This window comes from Herpailurus yagouaroundi, unplaced genomic scaffold (assembly GCF_014898765.1).
Source record: "Herpailurus yagouaroundi ecotype Mexico unplaced genomic scaffold, PumYag 29, whole genome shotgun sequence".
In the NCBI taxonomy this organism is placed as follows: domain Eukaryota; kingdom Metazoa; phylum Chordata; class Mammalia; order Carnivora; family Felidae; genus Herpailurus; species Herpailurus yagouaroundi.
Genome location: NW_024412377.1, coordinates 3,087,386 through 3,108,108, shown reverse-complemented (window position 1 = coordinate 3,108,108; position 20,723 = coordinate 3,087,386). Strand labels below are relative to the sequence as shown.

The following is a 20,723-nucleotide window of genomic DNA, read 5'->3' as shown; positions in this document are numbered from 1 at the left end:
ATTGGTGATTCACTGCATGTAAATATCTCCTCAATGATGAAAGGTGTACTGCATTTAACTTCTGGGACTTTCCAAGTGGCGCTAGGGTACCCTGGATGCCACCGCCCACGGTCACAGAGCAAAAATAATGTGGAAACCAGAAGTGTGCTGTAGGAAATCCCACCTTCAAAAAACCAATTAGTGTTATGCTCCTTTCCCTTAACCAACGGAAGAATAACATGCAAAATTCTGAGGGATGCCACACGTTCTGCCCATGAAAGAGGACAAGGTTAGGAATACGTGCTGCTGGTGACTGACTTCTCGCTCTTCTTTAAGGCTGAGATTACCCAGCTGAGGGGACGAGAACCCAGTTCTGGCACATGGATTGTAATTGATCTTAGGGGGAGCTCTCCTTGAGTTTAGAAGAAAAGAGATTATCACGTTAGATTTCAATTGGAAACTTTCCCGGCGCATTATGAAATGGTGGAGGTTTCTGGAGGATCGTATTTTTGTCTGTTTTCCTCTCGATTTCCTTCTCAACTACAGTAAGAGAAATCTCAAAAATAGTGGCTTTCATTTAATGTATGGGTCCCTTCCCTTGTGGCTCGGTACAGAAAGTTCCTAGATCGCCATTGGTCTGCCCGTCCAGCACAAGCACACGTCTCTGCCATATGTGGGGTTTATGTTAGGAAGCCACGCCAGTGATGGCCCCGGGCTCAGCGGAGGAGATAGCAGCTTCTAGGAGAAACTTCTCTAGCGATCCCGTATTTGGGAAATATAATAATCAGAAGCCCTAGATAGGCTGCTTCTCCATAGTAAGTTCCGCTTACATCTAAGGAAGATAGAGCAGGGCGGTGCTGTTTGCTTAACAGCGTTTGAAAAAAACGCAGAGTATTAGTTAGCCAACTTACACCAACCAAAGGTTACTGCCGAGCTCCCACGTGATAAATCAGAAAGAAAGAGCTGAACTAACGGGCCAAGTCCGTTCTCCAGTGAAAACTGATACCCACACCAGTATCTACCATCACTTTCTTTGCCAGTAAAACATGTGTTTCCTGTTATAGGAGACCAGCTTTCACATACAGGATTTGACATTTGGTAGGTACCCAATAAATGCAGAATCCATCAATGTCCGTTACACTGAATAAAACGGTTTTATGAGTCACATTGCACTGAGCACTTGCCAATAATCACTTGCCTTTTTGAAATCCAGCATGCAGAGTTTGGCTTTCTCTCCAAACTGCCACTTGCACTGAGTGTTTGCATCGTACAGCTCTCCCGGCAACTTCTCAGGATACTTGTACTCCTTCACAGGCTTCGGCTGATCAGCAAGGCACAGAGCTTGGGCAGTGCTGAAATGCAGAGGAGAGATGGTGTTGCTCGTGATTCTGGAAGACTTACCAGAGATACGCACTGAGTTACGCCTTGATATTCTCATGCAATCTGACAACACAGCCCGAACAGGGAGGAGGGGGCGTTTTTCTCCGGGGGTCTGACATCAATCTCGATTATCTTTGGATGCGGGGGCCACATGTCCTCAAATTGCTCATAATGCATCTCATCTTTTCCAGGAGGGCAGTTTGTTCTTCATCAGATTTCTCCAGCTTATCACGGGGCAGAGGGAAACGGAATCGCACAACCAGATGGACAACGTGAGAAGCTCCGACGGCAGACACCTTTTATGTATGCTTCTTGCCATGAACGGTCAACAGATGGCAATGGGCACTGGGCAAGGCAAACACAATCAACCTCAAAGACTAGAATTTTCTTTCTTTTCCTCCCTCCATTCTTCCTTCCTTTCCTTCCCCGCCTTCCTCTCGTCAGTCCCTCCCTCCTTCCCTCCCTTCTTTCCTTCCCCGGGGCCAGGGACCACCTGCACCACAGCTCACAGCCTCCGGAGGTTTGCCATGGAACACAGCAGCAATTTCTACCAGTAATGCTCTACACTCACGCTAATTTCTGAGTCGATTCCCAAGTCAAGGAGGAAATTAACTCTGCCTAAGTTCACTAGCAGATGGCTAACGACCAACTAATGATTTTTTCCTACACAAACACGGTATTCCCTTCCCTACGTGCATAGTTAAAATTTTTGCGTTTGGAGGAAGGGAAAACAGTGTTTGCACGTAGCAACTAAACTTTACTTACAAACTTCAACAAGAAAAAAAATCCCCCACCCCTGCATACTCTCAACATACTGACCAAGAGCAGACCCACCCATGCATCCCTACACTTTCCTTTGTGTGGTCACCCACCTTGACCCGGATCATTTTGGCCTCAGTCTCCATGGCCCAGTCCCAGATCCCACTGCCTTGGAGCCCATGCATGCATACCTTCAGTTAATATCCACACACAAAACACAAGGGGTGGTACCAGTTAACCGTGGTAAGACATTAATCCCACATACAAGGAGGTCAGAAGCCTTCTGAGAGCAAACCGAGAAAGAGAGATTAAATCAGATGATAGGAAAGTGTTCAGAGTAGTGGCCGGCTCATTGTGCGTGTTCAATAAGTGACTTGTCTACCACTATTAAGGCAATCATAGTGCAAAAGGATATTTTGAAGTGAAGAAAAACGAATAAAAGCATAATTAACACTCCAAGACAGGAGGGACTTAGCAATTCTGGAACTCCATAGAACCTTTTTCCGATGGATCGCAAATGATTTCTATACACTAGTTCAGTGTTCCCCAGTATCTCCCAGAGGCTACATCAGGGAGGCAATCTTATCCCTACCCTACGGACAGGAAATTAGGACATGTCGGCCAAATGGACCGGCCCAAGCAAGAGACTGAAAATTCAAAAAGGTTCACAGGTTCAGGAATTTTTATAGTTTGTGTAAATGTATGAGCACATGGCCTGAGGACAAGGTTCCCGCCTGGCCAAGAAAAATGAAGCTCACGGACTGGGAGCCTGGAAGAAGGTTCGGGAACACACATACCACTACTGGGATGTAAAAGTCGGTTCCAATTAGCTTCACCTTTGAAGAGCTGCAACTCCCCATGCTGATCGTACCCTGGTCCTTCTGGTTAGGCTCACGCTGGAGCACGTCTGATTTCTACCCTCGGCCCCAGCAGGTCTCACAGCTAAGCGCACGGCCAATGGGGCAGGTGTGAGAAAACCCCACGGTGTGGACGTAAGAAGGAAAAGCGCTGTCACTGTAGGAACAATCCCCCATAGCATCCACACGAACAAAATGTGTTTGACTCATTCGAATGTGCTGGACAAAAGTCAGGTGACCTACATGTGATAAGCAAAACGATAAGGCTTGTAGATCACATGGAAGAATACATTCAGGACTTTGGGGTAAGCAGAGTTTTGGTTTTTTTTTTCCCAACAATACACAAAAAAGCGTTAACCCTAAAGGAAAAATAGGGATTAATCTGGTCTCCGTGACACAAAGAGAAACTTCTTTTCACCAAAAGACACCATTAACAGTGTAAATACGGAGTCACAGAGTGAAAGATGATATTTGCAGTACATGTTCTCCATAATGGACAAAGTGTTCCTACTCAGAATATATAAAGCACTCCCATCAAGAGATACAAGATGAAACACTAAAGCCTAATTTTTACAAATTCACAAGAGATTTGAAGAGGCACTTCATTAAAGATTACTTGAGTGTCCGTTAAACATGAAAAAGGCACTCCAGGATCTCTTTAATTAGCACGTTGGAATGCCGCTACCCCCACCGACGGAGCTAAAATGGAAAAGACCGACCAGACCAAGCGACTGGCCAGGATTTAGAGCCATGTGAACGCTCGTAATGGCTCTAGACGCGTGACTTGGTGCAACCACTTAGGGAAGCTGTCTGGCAGTGTCTACGGACACTCCAGACTGTGTATTTATGACCCTGAAGTTCCAGTCCTACGTAAAATCAGGGATGTATAGGCAAACACACAGACTATGCAGAGTAGCATTTCTTCTAATAGCCCCAAATCCGAATCTCAAATGTCTATCACCAACAGAATGGATTCGTAAGCTGTGGCATACTCATGCAATTAAAAATAAGTAAACAACGCTATATTTTTATGGTAGCAACAAGGATGAGCCTCATAATCATGATATTTAGCCAATCGCAACAGACGCCGAGTAGCACATAGCTCATGATTCCATTCATAGGGAGTTCAGAAATGGGCAAAACCAGTCTATGGTGTCCTGCATCGGGAGAATGACCATCTCTGGGGAAGGGCTATCTCTGGGGTAGTCACTGTGTCTTGTGCCTTTTTATAAAGGTTAGTTACCACATCCATCACCCCACGTATTTAGAGTTGTGAGCATGTGTCGTGAGGACTTTTAAGGTCTACTCTCCTAGCAGCTGTGAAACGTAGAGTACATCAATCTCTAGTCATCATGCCGTGCACAAGAGCCCCCAGAGCCCATGCATCTTACTGCAAAGTTGTACCTGTGATCACCTTCACCAACGTCCCCAAACCCCCACCGTGGCATTCACCTCTCCACTCTCTGTTGCTATGAGTTTGGTTTTTTTGATTCCACAGATGAATGAGATCATACAGTATTCGTCTTTCTCTGACTTCCCTCACTTAGCATAATGCCCTCAAGGTCCAACCACGTTGTCAAAAATGGCAGGATTTCCATCTTTCTCATGGCTGAATAACATTCCATCATACATATATCTCATCTTTAGCTATTCATCTGTAGACAGACGACAGACAGGTTGTTTCCTGTCTTGGCTATTATATTGAGCTCTGTACATTGATCTGAGAAGAAGGTACAGTGCCACGTTCACTGTGTGAAATTTCACTGAGCGGAACCCTCATAATTTTGTGCTTTTCTATATATCTGTTTAACCACGACAAAAATAACGTTAGTAAAAAAACAAGGCGAGGTCAGAGATACCACAGTGGTATTTCAAAGTCCGTTTCCCACTCTGATTGATGAGCCATAAAAGGTGAACGAGCTTGAGAGATCTTACAGTCGTCTGTCTTCCTTGTCCAAGTCGGGAACAGGGGCCCTTGGAACAGATTATATTACTTGCCAAGGTCGAGACCTTCCCAGACACGACTGGTAAAGCCACGATCAGCATTTGAGCTCTGATCCCCTCTGCTGCTCTTTCTGTCACAGGGCAGTGCCTGCTCTCCTGTCTTCCTGCAGAAACTAAGGACAGCTGTGGCTTGGTTTTTCTTAAGACAAACGTTATACGGCAGAGCAAGATGTGAACTGAAGTGCATTCTTTCCATTACACCCAAAAGTATGCTTAATGGGCTCTCAGGTCAAATCAAACCTTCTCATTGACAGAGGGGGGATGGGGTATGGAAGGGGATCCATGTATCCTTTAAACTCCTGGTTCCCAGTGACGGCCCCCTTTCCCGTGGACTAACTTCGATTCATAGGGTCAGAGGGGAGGTACATTCACAGGTCTGCAGTAAAGGATTCACATTCTTAAAAAGCACATTGAAGATGAGTCCCCGTTGTCATCAAACTAAATTAATGAGCTAAAATTTCCCTAATCCTAGGTCTCCCAGACGCAGACATGAGTACATGGGATGAGGTCTGTGTCCGTTCACAGGAAATGACGCATGACTTCACTGACTAGGTCGATGAATTTACTCCAAACACGTATCTGTCCTTCTTGACTACCAACTGTGGAGAAATGCTGTGCTGACAACTTCAGACCAACCGAGGTCCTTTATTGTATATTTTTTCCACATACCAAATGCTAGACTGCTAATAAAGGCAAGTGGATTCATCTTTATAAGTTAGCCACTTGTCCTTAGTCATTGCTGGGATCGGATCCAAACAGCTGCCCAATTGGCGGAGAACAGGATCGTGATTACGTGGAAATCAGGAAGTCAGCAAACATGTCAAAGAAGTCAGTCTCCGATTCCTTAAACCAATAAGACACCACTGTTAACACAGTGTAGACGTGTCTGATTTACGACTGGTCACCCCAAGTAAAAGAAAGCTTGGGTGAATCTGACAATGGGAGGCTCTCTTGGAAAATGTACCTTTTCAAGAAAACAAATGGGTGACATGTGTAATCTTGCATATCTGTTTATAATCACGTGGCCCAGAGAAATTAGCAAAGTTCTTGCAAATAAAGGTTTATTACGGAATTGCCCCACAAGGGTTTTACTGATGGACACAAAAACAAATGAGCACACTTGAGCAGACATCGAACCGTCCTGGGATCCCAGAGCAAACATGTCTTTGAACCAGACTCTTGGCAACCCCTCCGAGGGTCACAGTCTGATTCGAAGATCACAGCCCATATCTAATGTCATCAAAACAACTGTTCCCTAAGCATGTAACAATTTCCCTTCCACGAGATCTCCTATATTTCTTGGCAGCTTAAAAACTTTATCTGGACTCTTTTACGATGCTGATTCTCACTGCACACCCAAACTTCGCATCCCTGGCTTTCCAATATTTGTCCGAGAATGTTTCAAAAAAATCAAAAATGTTTATCTTCATCATCACCGCTAAAATGAAAAAGCTACAACATTTTGAAAACTAATCTAGAAAATTACAGGGAAGATTTGTGATACAGAAGACTACAAATTTCCCTTGTAAATACCAATAAGAGCATCGTGAGCTTAAGTTCATGCCTTTTTTTATGACGGAAAGCAGAATTCTTCACACACACACACACACACACACACACACACACACACTCACACGCACCTCAAGCAAATCTGAACCGGTGTCAGAAAGAGCCACAAACCATGCTAACAATCCCCACCTCGACCCCATGAGGACCCCACACAGGGAACAGCAAATGTCAGAACGACCCCCATGGGAGGATAATGACCACACTGTTTTTGGTAATAGAAATAAAAGAAAGATGATCAAGCGTATCTTCCTAGAATGCAGATTTATATTACCAGGAGACGGATATTCTCCACAAAATTCTCACTCTTTGTGGGGGCCATTAAGATACGGAAGGCGGCCATCATTCCGGTAGGCACTAAGTACGTTGACTAATAGGGGGAAGGACCCCAAGCTGAAGGCTGTTAGTCAGGATGCTGGCTCAGAAGAGTCGTGCAAGGTCATCTGGAGAATTGAACGAACAGACAGCAAGAAAGGGAAACCAGCCGTGGGCTCACAGCTCCACGTGCGTGTGGGGGGCAGTCTGAGACAAGGGGCAAACTGGGGGTACCAACAGAAAGAAATACCCATGTGACCCCACCCTATGGTGTGCTTATATAAACTAGATGATGTCACTTATGTAACGGAAAAATAAAAAGGAAAGAAAAGGGGCTTGACCAAAAAAATAACAAGAAAAAGAGAGAAAGAGGAAAAAAAAACACAACAAAGAAAACCTAGAGCCCAAGATAAGGAGTTCATCGAAGCTAGCCAGAGCGGAAACCTGAATGGGGTCTATCGGGCACAACAGGAACCGCGGACTTTCGCCCTTAATCCCTGGCTCGGAAAAACTAGTTCTCAGTTTTGACTGTTGGAACGGGCATCAGTTACAAACTCTGGCCGCTAACTTGGTGGTTCTTGGGTGTCACCATTCTGTTTTTCTTCCACAAACTCTGGTCGAGCCGATGTGGGTCCTGCACCCTGCAGCTATGTGTCCCCTGTTTACCTGCTGGCATCATGGTGTGGCAGAAACGGGAAAGGTAAGAGCATGTGGTCTTGGTGCCTGAGACAGGCCCAGGATGGACCCCCTCTAGCAGGGGTTCCAGAGGATGGTAGAAAGGGGGAGGTCATCAGGTGACGTGGGGAAGCGCGTGCACAGGTAACCACTTCCTATCCACATCTTCATCATGTGTGTCTATTAACATTTATAAACACTCACTGTATGCCATATAATTAGTCATGAGTATGTAATATATTTTACATAGCATATACATATACATATGTGTGTGTGTGTGTGTGTACATATATATACACACAGTGTCATCTTTTTTAAAGAATTCTGCACTGGCAAAAGCTTTGCTTTCCTTGAAATATCAGCATTTGCCCTATTTTCTGTTAATAGGAAATAGATTTGATCTCCTTTTTTGCTTTAGTTTCTAGAAAGACCAAATTTGCCCAATCTCAAGCTTCAGTAGCACAGCCTAAGCATGCATTTTAAGACTGACATATTTGTGTGTTTTCACGTTGCCTCCTCATTTTTTATTTCCATCTGCTTTTCCTCTTCAGCCGACTGTCAATTCTAATTATTTTTTTGTTTGTTTTTTTGTCATGACCTGCTCCAAAGTCTTACGGGAAGGTGGTTTTGGCGGCTACCTTCTGCCAAGAATATACCTTCCATGCTGGATCTCAGAAATGTGAACGCATCTAATTGAGAACTAAACACGGCAGCCCACCTCCTGCCAGCACAGATGCATTTTGGGAATCAAGAAGCACACGCTTCATATCTCCTTGACGAGGATCAGTGGGTTGTGGAGGGCCGGTGTGTTTGTCAGAGAGCGGGCGCGAGCCTTCCATGTGTCTGGAAAAACAGAATATGTTTCTGTGTACTGAACACGCGTGCCCTCTCTGCTGAGCCGAAGCAATTCTTCCCAGAACCAGGGAAATAACGTTCTTGAAATGACAAAGGTCGGGGCGCCTGGGCGGCTCAGTTGGTTGAGCGTCCGACTTCGGCTCAGGTCGTGATCTCACAGCCCGTGAGTTCGAGCCCCACATCAGGCTCTGTGCTGACAGCTCGGAGCCTGAGCCTGCTTCAGATTCTGTGTCCCCCTCTCTCGCTGCCCCTTCTCTGCTCCCACGCTCTCTCTCCCTCTCAAAAATAAATAAACGTTAAAAACTTAAAAAGAAATGATGAAGGTGGAAAGTGGGGTAACTTTTAGGAGGGACAAAAACATCTGACTACAGTCTGTTCCAGGGGCCACTGCCGCGTCCCAGGAGAGTGTGTTCACAAGGGAAGACAAGGGACGCTGGGGGTTCAGATGGACACGGCACCTCCACTCTCCGGCCCTCGTGCCAGCAGCCTGTGCTGGTGGTCAGAGATGAGTTGTCTTCACTGAGTTAAGAGCTACTTTTTTTTTACGTTTATTTATTTTTGAGAGAGAAAGAGAGTGCAAAGGGAGGGGCAGAGGGAGAGGGAGAGGGAGGGAGAGAGAGAGAGAGAGAGAGAGAGAGAGAGAGAGAGTCCCAAGCAGGCTCCGTGTTGTCAGTGCAGAGCCCAACCTAGGGCTCGAACTCATGAACCGTGGGATCATGACCCGAGCCGAGATGAAGAGTTGGACGCTTAACCCACGGAGACACCCAGGCGCCCCAGAAGCTACTTTCCAAACAAAGGCTCTCCCTCATCTTTTTAGTATTTGAACCAACTAATTTTGTTGAGATAAAAACAAAAGGAGAAGCCATGATTTTAATAGAATTGTTTCTCCTTGGCTATTTGCTTCCAGGCTTCTTGGGATCAGTAGAGCGAGGCCAGGGCCAGGGGCCAAAATGCCTAGACTCCATTCCCGACTCTGTTTCCCCACATTACTTCCCCTGTGGCAGGAGCTGGGGCCGCTGCTGAGCTCAGCTGGCCCTCTCTTTCACCGTCATGCCCTCTTCCTTCAGAGCACGTGGGGAGACGACATTCCTTACCCACCCCGTGCGATCGGGGCCATCAGCTGCACTCTCGCTGCCAGGAATGCGGCCCTGTCCTGCTCCGGTCACCACCAGCTGCGGTGACAACTAGCCCCACAAGAAGGGGAGACCACAGGGCGGGAGGACCCATTCTCTGCATGACCACACACGGCACACTTGCTGATCTGCGCACGACCTTCTGAGTCAGAAGCACGCTCAGGGTTAACAGGTAAAACCAAACTCCAAACTCAAAGTCTTGAGATCTGGGGGGAGATCCAGCCTTATTAGCCAACTAAAGCTGCTTCTTAAAGTCCCTTCTTTCTCTAAAACACTTAAGATCTACTATCTCTCTTTCAGGGGGTCAAACCCTGCTTCCCCAACGTTCTAGACCCTAGATGAATTAGCACTATAGTAAAACTTTCCAAAAATAATTATTAAAATTACAGGAATTTAGAGCCAAGCTAAGGTATATATACTCAAGTTTCCCCTCCTAATAAGAAATGTAGTTTGTGGAAAAAGAAACACACACACACACACACACACACACACGTGCGCATGCAAGTTACGTGTACTTTATAATCGTGCGCACAGGTCTTTCTGTTCACGAATACAAAATGGTTAGTTACAGAAGTGAGAAGTTAAAAGAAACAAACGTTGGTGACAGATACTTTGATTTGGTAAGCACCCTGGGTTTCCTTTGAGCCTCAAGGTCAAATGACGTCGGGTTAAGCCTGCCAGACTCGGTGCTCTAAGGAAGTGTCTGGCAAACTGCTTGGCCAAGTGGCATCTTCAAATGGGAACCGTCTACAGGAGTCACAGCCACCCCTGGGCTGCTTGGACAGCATGAGGCTGACCGGGCAGGGCTCGCCAAAGGCCACACAGAGACACACGACCAGCTCTCGGAGTTCCTACCTTAAAAATCTGTGCAGATACTGGCGGCTGCAGGGTGACCAGGAGAAGACCCCGTTGCGTCCTGCCAGCGTAGGGGACATGATGTTCCCCTCCGACTTTTTGCACATGTTGCCTTCTCCGTCGTGGACCATGCCAAAGCTACGAGAGAGAGACATGGTTCCTTCAAAACACAGAACAGTGCCGATGATCCACTACATTCTACAAAAACACACGTCAACACCATGGACGCCTCCACTTCTGCATGCCGGTCGGGCCGAGATGAACTGTCTGTGCAGCCAAGCTGTGGAGACTACCCACGTATTCACAGACCTTTCCGGAAGGACTGCCATGCGGTGAGTTGTTCTGAAAGTGCACACCAAGCACCAAAACGGATGTGCCTGCTAAAGGCAGAGGTCTTAATTACGAGGAAGCATTTCAAGGAGGTTATGGAGGGCAGGTCACTCGATCTTGATAAAGCTGATAACCGTCCCGGACTGCTTTCTTCCCTCTGCACTCTTTTCTGCTCACCAGGGATTTTGAAAACTCCCAGATGTTTGCGGGAAATACAAACGCAGGCTCCCCGGGTGAGTTTGGTGCTTCCCACGGTTAGAGAACTGACCGCCTGATGCAGCTGCCCGTGGTGCTGACATTTCGTCCTTGCTCCCATCCGGGGCTGCTCCGCCTCAGGCCACTGCTGGGGGCTGTCACGGCTGGACGGCGTTCGACCACACTCCCTACATCCCTTTGGAGGAAGGAGGGCCTTGGAACCCCAGTGGGTGGCTCTGGCTGCCTGTACCTGTGGGAATTGTTTGAATGTACCCGTTCCTCCTGACTAAAAACCAGATCACTCTGGGGCTCCAGTCCTAACTTAATACAGGGGGACTTGTCAAGCTACCTTGGCTCTTGGAACGCTTAATAGGCTCCTTTATGGATGCGCTAATTGCACAACGCCAACTGGCATCCCATGACTGTCACTTGTGCAAACGCTAGCCCTGTGCCTCTAAGCATCCCATTAACCGAAGCAACCTCTCTCCACCAGGTCAGCTTCTTCTTCTTAACCTCCGAGAGCTTTGGCTCTTCGGAAGAGTCTCACATTGCCGTCTTCACCTACCGCAGGACAGCACGACTAATCGCGTTGGGAAGAAAGCCTGGGGGACTTGGAGCTCCATATGACCCCGAAGGCTTCCCATTAGGGCAAACATATTCTTAGAGAATCAAGCCACTGCTGGCTATTAATGTCCGGGACCTGCCAAATCATTGTACGGATTCTTAGATAATGGGGTTCCGCATGAATGGGGTACAGGGCAAAGGGGAAAAGAAGGGGACAAAGCAAAGGAGGGTGAGATGGATGCTGAATCTGGGGACATTCTGCCACCAAGGATCCCACGATGAGAGGAGGCAGGGCAGCAGGGACAGAAGACCCAGAACCCTGGGGAAGCGGGCTCCCACAGTGGGCCGGGGAATCTGCCCTTGTTGCTGAGGCTGAAGACCCCTTAACTGGTTTGCTGATAGAGATTTAATATTAACAGTAAAAAGAGCAACTAATATTTGTAAGCACTGACTATTTTTCAAACAGGGTATTAAATGCGTTCTCTGTATTTTCTAACTTAAACCTCGCCGAAAGCCTGCAAGGTGGGTACGGCGTCGTGGCAGCAAGACTGGGGACTGGAGAGAGCCATGCCCACGGTCTCAGGGTCAGGACTAGGACGTGACATTCCTGACCTCAGAGCCCAGGCGGGACCCATGCAAGAGTGTAACGCGAGCATGACTGAAGGGCGTAGCCAAGGAAATCTGGTGTGCAAACATTGTTGAATTTCTGCAAAATTCCTGCTCAGTACCAAGGGTGATGCAGATGGGAGTCATTTCAGCCTCCACCCATCCTCTCAAGTTCTATTAAAAGCAATCAATCAAGGCCAGGGTAACCATATAGCAGAGGAAATGTGTTATGGCTACGAAAAGGATTCAGACTGTAATCACATATGGGGGGCTGCCTTGGGGAGAACGTGATGAAAACGAACCATCGAAGTGCCCTCCCCTGGCCGGCCCTTGACCCGAATATGAAGCAGACACATGCGTCGTGGTCCAGTAGGTACCCCCAGATAAATCTGCTTTCCCTCTGCCTACATTTCTAAGGAAATAAAAGCCACAACATCCCAGGTCTGGGGACATGTGCGTCTTCAACTTTTTCATCTAAGGTATTTTCAATGACTCTTTCTAGAATGGATTCTCAAACCCCACTGCGAGCCCCACTATTGGAGGGTTATTTTTCCAAGTAGTGCAGTGCCCATATCTTGTACTGTGATGGATGCCAGCACGTTAGCATGAAAGTACCACACGGTGATCGCATTTGATATGAACATTAATGAAGTCATGGAAGGATGCACAGAACGCATTTTGAAGATAAGATTGGTATTTGGCAACCAAGAAATATAATTACTATTAAGTTATACATACCAGACATTTTTTTTGCTACTGTGAACCACAGTATCTTATATTCAAAGTTTTTCTCACCCCATACGTTAAAACTATTAACATATTTTTTCTTTCTTACGGACTAGCTTCTAAGTTTCTAAAGGACATCCACTCTTCTTATCCATGCTTAGCCCCAGACCAATGCACTCACTAGCTGATGACAGGTTCTCCACTGATGTCTGTTGAATGAACAAAGACCAACCTTCCAGCCCAAACACCAACCCAAATACCCAGATGTAAACCTAATTTTGGATTAAAATGGACTTGAGACTTATATTCCGGTGGGAGATGCTTTTAATGCCTCCTACGGTATGTTCTGAGTGATTCAATTACATCAGCAAGCACACAGTTCCTCATTAGTGATGCTACACCCAGGATGATGAAAAGCCCAATATTGTGAGAGGTTGTGCTCATTATTTCAGGCTGTTCAGACAGCAGTAGCTAAGGCAACAAGAAACCCTCGAAGTAGCCACAGGCCAATGTCATCTGGATGGTTCGATCACACCCTTGGTGCAATATGCCACAGGTGGACCTCAGGGTCTCGAGCTCTGATGTGGACTTTTCAAGAAGCACAACCCAAGATGGAAAGAGTTGGCATGGACGGGGCATCAGGTGGGTCTCAGGGGCCAGGGTGCATCAAACAACCAGAAGAGTGTGGGGCTGTGGAGGTGGAGGCCTCCATCAGGGTCGTGCCCTGACATTCACAAGCGTTGGGATTTCAAAAAATCACTTAAGTCACCAAGCCTCAGTTTCCTCACCCATATAATGGGGGTAATAAAACCTGGCTCTTAAATTGCGCAGAAGATCTGGTACCACACATACCACAAGGAAAACTCATAACTTCGACCCACTTCCCGGATTCAAATGTTGGTCTTGGTAAAATTGCTCAATAGCGAGATGTTACTTGTATACATATAATGTGTGTGTGTGTGTGTGTGTGCGCGCGCGCGTGTGTGCATGTTCAGCCAAAGGTCAATAGGTTTCAAACGCCCTTTGGATACAGAAACAAAAAAAGTCTCAGGAAGAACAATAGATAAAATTGGTAAGAAATGAGCCTCTGGCCTTCCTGGGCTCCCTGGGGGACAGTCTGACAATCACCGGGTCAGATGAGATCTTAAAGGAGCTGTTGCCTTGATGTTCTACAAACCCTCAGAATCTTCGGGGCCTCCCTGACCCAGCGGTAGGGGCTCAGGTTGATGACAGCACACGGCCACAACTCGGGGCGGTCTCAACCTCACCATCAAATGCTCGAAAGGGCATCTAACCTCACCAGCCAAGCCTGCTGGAGCGGATTGCGGTAGCGAGCCGATTCTGCCTCTTTCGACTCCCCCGGTCTTCCCTGACTTGGTCTCTTGCCACGCCTACGGCCCATGTGGCCCGATCCTTGCACGCCTTGTCTATTTTGTCTTTCTGTTAAGACTCTTGGAGGCAGTGGATTACCAGTCTTTTTGTGGAATCCTACACAAGGCTCTGCTGGCAGAGTGGACGTTGTGACCAGTGAAAGTCAGTACATGCGGGAGAAGACGGGCGACAGAACGATAGCTCGTGAACACTTCTTCTTTTTTTAATTTTTCAACATTGAGTTTTGAGAAAGACAGAGACAGCATGAGTGGGAGACGGGAAGAGAGACAGAGAGAGAGAGAGAGAGAGAGAGACAGAATCCCAAGCAGGTTCCGCACCCGATGCAGGGCTCAAACTCACGAAACCAGGAGCTCATGACCTGAGCCAAAACCAAGAGTCAGAGGCTTAACTGACTGAGCCACCCAGGTGCCCCTCACGAATACTCCTAAGCACAGCAAATATGTTTGAGGACCGTCTCGATTGTCTGAAATGATAACACAAGTTAAGCATTTAAGCCTGTGTTGTAGGCTAGGGATGCTCAGATCATGTAATACACCTTCAGCTGCACCTGCACACGCGTGCCAAGGATCTCACAGACTCTCTCGGTTTTGCAGATGGAAACCTAGGTAAGAGAAGACCGTGCGATGTATGCTGGTCACTGCCAGGAGGTGGGAGAAACCCAGTGGATCCGGAATCCCAGGCCCAGGGTCTTTCTCCTCAAATGGCACAACTTCCTTTGTACATGAGGATTTTCCAAATGGATTCATGCCATTCAGGTGACATATTCTCCAAACCATGTAGCTCAGCACTCAACGTGTCTGTGCCAGTTCTCGACACCTGCATCTAGCAAACCACACGTCCTATGCCAAGTGATTGAATCTAACCAGGAAACTCACTCTACGCCACGGATTAGGAGCAAACCCGACTCAATCGCACGTCCTAAAGGAGAACACACACCCTCACTTCTGGTTGCTGTGTCTGTCTCTCCCTTTCCAACACAAATCCAAACACAGGTTCTTGGCCATTTCTGTGTATAGAACAGATCCCTCGATATAATCCAGAACATGTCCTGAGAAGAAAATAACTGAACTTAGTAGGAAAAATGGGCTGGACAGTGACTGAGATCTTTCTTGGAGTTAGAGGTTAGACCATCTGGCCGAACGGCGTGGAAAACAGCACGCCTCCAACCTCAGCGATGTCCTCTGAGTATAAACAAACCTGAAGAAGTAAAAACAGGATGTTTTAAAAAGTCCTAAAAAAAGTGGGGGAGGGCCCGGGTGGCTCATTCGGCTCAGGTCATGATCTTACGGTCTATGGGTTCGAGCCCCACGTCTGGCTCTGTAATGACAGCTCAGAGCCTGGAGCCTACTTCAGGTTCTGTGTCTCCCTCTCTCTCTGCCTGTCCCCTGCTTGCACTCTCTCTCTCTCTCTCTCCCTCTCTCTCAAAAATAAATAAACATTTTTAAAAAGTCCTACCAGATATAAAACTGCTTTTTAATTCTTAAGGTTACAGAACTCAAAAAATTGACTCTGCACGGAGCTCACTGCCCGGCGTGCTTTTTACGTTATGATGTTGGATCCACGTACCAAAGCTGTAATTCTTCTCCATGGAGTAATACTTAATAAAGAAATGAAGAAATGTGTACATTTTCAATTTAACGAAAATCCACGGAGTCAGATCACTGAGCCCTGCCGTGCCCTTTCCCATTTGATGTCGTCACCGCAGCAAATGACTCATCTGAGATACTCTTCGTTCGTCTATTTGCGCCTCCCTGAGTCATTCTGCCCATTCATCCGTTCACAGTTGCTGAACACGCAGCATCATCTATCTGCCACGCTGGCGCAGCGGAGACAGGAGTGTCCCCAGTGGTCTCCACGGTTGGAGCCGCATGTGAAATGGCTCTGCAGATTTCACAAAAAGTGTTACAAACAGCAGGTGCTACCATTACCACTACGTGATTGTTACCACTGTTCCTATCACTGTCCCTCGTTTTGCCACTCAGCACACACAACTCCTCTGCACATCTCCTGGGTGTATTTCCTATTTCCTCAGTGTGATCAGAAGCTACTTCACCGGCCACACGAGAAGTTCAGAGCGCCCACTTCCTGTCTCTTGCGTGACGTCCTCTAAATGTCCAGTGCTCCAGAAGGGGCTGACAGTTTCCTGGGGGTTAATTCTATTAGGAGCGGGACTCCCTTTCATCCAAGCCTACAGCCCATCTCCCTCCTCCCATCCAGAGTCCCACTTGCAATTAAAAAGCTTTTATCTCCTTTGGGAAAAAAAGTACTTTTTCCATCTTGACCCGGTGCTAGTGATGAAAGGCGGTATTAATTGACTCCTAAGGAAAAAAAAAAAGGAAATGCTGATCCCTGCTGACACTGAAGATGAGTCTCAGACGGACCCAGTTTACCTTTTGTTAGACCCACCACCGGCATCTACGGGCATTGCCAGTGCACGTGCTTCGGCTGCTCATCTAATACTGAGCTGCTCAGCCCTCGCTGACTTAAATATTTCTTACCTGGATGGTTTAATTAAATTCAGGTATGGTTCAGGGGACAACAAGAGCCTCATTTCGTTAAAATAATGAGAGTTTTGAAGTTTTAACTCTAGCAGTCTATTAAAAACACAATTATGACCTAACTGAAAGGTTCATAAAATATAGGGGCAATTTTCCAGGTACTGAAAAAGTCAATCATTACCTATAATGGTGAAGGGATCAGAAGCAGGATATAAGCTTCATGTTCAGGTCATCAGTTTACATGGCCAAGTGTGCAGGGCTCCGTGGGGGTCCACTAAAGACAGGTGCATGCATTCGCACGCGTGCGCGCGCGCACACACACACACACACACAGACGCTGTGGACAGGTCGAGAGGGCATGGCCTCTAATGGGATAGAGGGGTCAGTTTTACAACAACTGAATCACAAACACTGTCTTTTGCAGATCTTGTGATTTGCAAGTAAAATCAGGGTGAACGTTAAAAAAAAAAATAGAAAAATGACAATTCCTGGTTGTGCATTTTCTGGGAGAAAGTTCCGGGAGAGCCGTCGTTCAGCAGAAAGACACCTGTGTTCCCCCTGCCGGTGCTCACGCTAATGGGGGCAAGGGCAGGAAGTCAGCAGATGCAGCACATGGGCCTCGGTAAAGGAACAAAACCCTCACAGGGATGCCTTGACCTGAGGCAGTTTACAGAATCACTAGCCCAAGAAACCTTAGTTACGAATGACAGTTGCTGTAACTAACTGATGGGAATGTTCTGTTGTTCAGGAACAAATGTAAAATGTTCGTGCAGAAAGATGCCAGCTGTTGCTAAGTGCTGCCGTCCAGCAGCGGCGTCCGTCTGTCCAAGCCCCGGGCTCACCACTCACTCCGGACGCCGTCCCATTTCAAAACCGACAACGCTGGGCGTACGGGAATGTGGGCAGAGGGCCAGCTCCTACCAGGTCCAACGCCTGGTCCGAGCTGCCCTCCCCAAACTCTGCTTGGGGCACTGATCAACTAACATCTCTGCAAGTTACAAAAGGGATGGAAGGAGGCAAAACTCCAGGGTAACTAGTTGATAATACGAGGCCTTGTCACTATCGCCCCCAATAGGAACCGACCGGGGAAGGAGAGCCGCGCACAGGACTCAAGTTCAGAACAGGACGGAGGAGAGGGGGCTGATACAAGTGTGTGCAATTGTACACGCACGTACGAGACGTAAAGAAGAGCAGAGAAAGGACGGCCGGAACGCGGGAATTTCCACGGCTTTCGACTGTGCACAGCCAGGCACCAAAACAGAGACATAACAAGTACCTAAGGGACAGCACGTCTCACCTGTCGGTGACATTCTCACCGGATATATGTGAGATCCCTATAGACCTGACCCAACGATCAGTGTTTCTGTGGCAATTGTCCACTGGGGAAAACAGCCTGGGTTTCAGTCTCCCACACAGGTGCACTTACTTGTGTCCAGACTCATGGGCAATGGTGAAGGCCAGTCCAAGCCCTGTGTCTTCATTAATAGTACAGCTGCGGTATTTACTGCACATTCCACTGATGGGCGCAAATCCTGCGGGACACAGACATCAAAGGAATATACAGCAGCACCGTTGCAGTAAAATAAAGAGGGTGTATTGTATAGGTGTATGAGTCCTCTGTCCTTTCCAGAAGTGTGGTTTGCACCTGCGTGTGGTGAAATCTGGGACACTCCTGGACAAGTGCATTAAGGGTTCTTCGCAACGCGAGCGGGAGGGATCTTCTCTCGGCATGGAAAACAATTCATGGCTCTAAGTGGTGTTCACATCACAGGTTATGATAATGGGGGCCAAGGGGAAAAGGGGATTCACTGCAGGTGAAGGAGAATTTCTACATTTGTCTATAAACATCTGTGTTCTAGAAAGCTCAAATAAAAAAGTGCCATATGGTGTAGGTGCATCAGGAGGTCCCCGAGACCAGCCCAGGTTCAAGGACTCGCCAGGGGGATTCACAGGACTCAGGCTTTGTCAAACTCACAGGTATAGTTTCATACGGATAGCAAAGGATGAGAACAAAATCATCCAAGAGAACAGGTGGATGGGGAGAGGTGTGGCAGAAACCAGGCACGAGCTGCCAGAGCCCTCTCCCGGTGGATCCACAGAGGACACACCTAATTCCCCCCAGCAACCTGTGGCTGTCTCATCAGAGACCAGGGCCCAGGGGTTTTATCCGGGGCTGATCACATAGCACCCCAGCCTGGCACATGGACCCAAACTCCGGACTCCCAGAAGGAAGGCAGACATGCCGTGTAAGCCCCATTATCTGGACAAGCAGTGTAGACACAGCAGGCCAGCTCATCAAGCACGGTGGTGGGAACCCTGGTTCTCAGAGGCCAGCCTTGTAAGCAGGCCTTTTCAGGAACAAGCAGTCACGATGAACCTCTTTCTGCTGAGCTCTATCTCAATAAGATCCCGGGAAGAAATGAAGAATTAGAAAGAAAAGACAGGAATTCTTGAATCTGTAAGGGACTTTTCCTTAGGAAGTAATCACTTGGCGAAGAAACGTACACTTTGATGTGTGGCCAGAGTGCCTAGAGGGCAGCACATCTATTCTCTTCACTCGTGCTCAGTATGGCACCTGCGTGTTCCTCCAGACTCCACAGGAGGGTCTTACCCAGGGTGTCGCAGGGCTCATTCTTCCAGGAACATATGTCCAGACCGGTCAGCAAGATGGCGTGGTCATGGCGCGTCCCGTCTTTGCCCATCAAGCCAGACTGCCACTGGCAGAAGCTGCTTAACGTGTGGTCCGCGTGGTGGCTGATCACAAGCCCCGGCTGCGGGAGACAGACCAAGACCCCATGAGGAGAGAGAGAAAACGCCTTACAATGCACCTGTTACCCCTCCGCCATCACAGCGGCCTACCATTAACTCAGATTTCAAAGACACAGAGGGATCGGGATGGTCTCCAAGCTAATCCATCTGTTTCATGGATTAACATGCAAAGGTCGGCGGCTTGTATAACACCTGCACGGAGGGGCGCCTGGGGGGCTCCGTCGGTTGGGCATCCGACCTCGGCTCAGGTCATGATCTCGCGGTCTGTGAGTTCGAGCCCCGCGTCGGGCTCTGGGCTGACGGCTCAGAGCCTGGAGCCTGTTTCGGATTCTGTGTCTCCCTCTCTCTCTGACCCTCCCCTGCTCGTGCCCTGTCCCTCTCTCTGTCTCAAAAGTAAATAAATGTTAAAAAAAAAAATTAAAAAAAAAAACCTGCACGGATTCTGGACAGACGCTTCTGTTCCCTTCTGTAGTTCTGCACAGACCCGGCCGGGATGCACCTGAGCTGACCCTGAATGCATTTTCAATGCCCCAAGAAAGACTACTTTTGTGCATGAACGTCTGCATCAAAGTCTTTGTAAAACACCTTGTAAAATTATCTTAGGCAAGAGAATCATTTCTCTGCGACTCTGAACATGCACGGAAACACACCCAGACAGCTGATTTCACAACCAAGTTGGGCGAGTGGGATTTCCAACTGATAACTCACTCTTAGCCATTTATTATTACAGCATTAAATCAAGTCACTTCCCTACCAAAGCAACATGCTTATGAGGAGGGTCCGGTCAATCGGTAAAGCGCTATTTCTAGAAGACAGACTGGAACTAGAAAGAAACTGGGCAGGATACATCCCACCTTACGCACATACACCACGTTCTCACAGAGCGACAGTGCAATATTAGAGTGAAGGCCACCCGAACGCTTGGGAAATTCAGAAATCAGGGTTGGGGGCAGGGGTGGAGCAGGAACCACCAGAGAAGGCTGCATGGAGTTATTTGAACTATTTACTGTGACGCTGTTTTTTTTCCTGTGGCTCGGTCACAGAAAGCCAGGTTAAACAGCTCGGTTCCAGGACAACTCGGGAGAAGCATTCATGACTAGATATTGGGTTAAATTCTGTGTCTCTCAGTCACTGAATAGGTTTTCTCCTTCCTTGCTTATTTTGTCTTTCCGGAGAGTCAAAGCCAGCTAAGCTAAATGCTGTGTGTGTCCCAGCACTGGGACATGCCTCACATTCTTCAGCCGCTGATTTCCAGGAACACTGCA

At 47.7% G+C, this 20,723-nt stretch overlaps 1 protein-coding gene across 1 annotated transcript in view; it reads right to left on the bottom strand.

The window, feature by feature from the left end:
- ADAMTS16 (ADAM metallopeptidase with thrombospondin type 1 motif 16) overlaps window positions 1-20,723 on the bottom strand; it is a 161,192-nt gene that overhangs the window by 87,006 nt on the left and 53,463 nt on the right. Inside the window, exons 7-10 of the mRNA XM_040492159.1 lie at window positions 19,301-19,460; window positions 18,116-18,221; window positions 10,379-10,516; window positions 1,178-1,331 (exon numbers count right to left, since the gene is read on the bottom strand). Coding sequence (XP_040348093.1) covers window positions 1,178-1,331; window positions 10,379-10,516; window positions 18,116-18,221; window positions 19,301-19,460 — 558 coding nt within the window. The remainder of the gene's footprint in view (window positions 1-1,177; window positions 1,332-10,378; window positions 10,517-18,115; window positions 18,222-19,300; window positions 19,461-20,723) is intronic.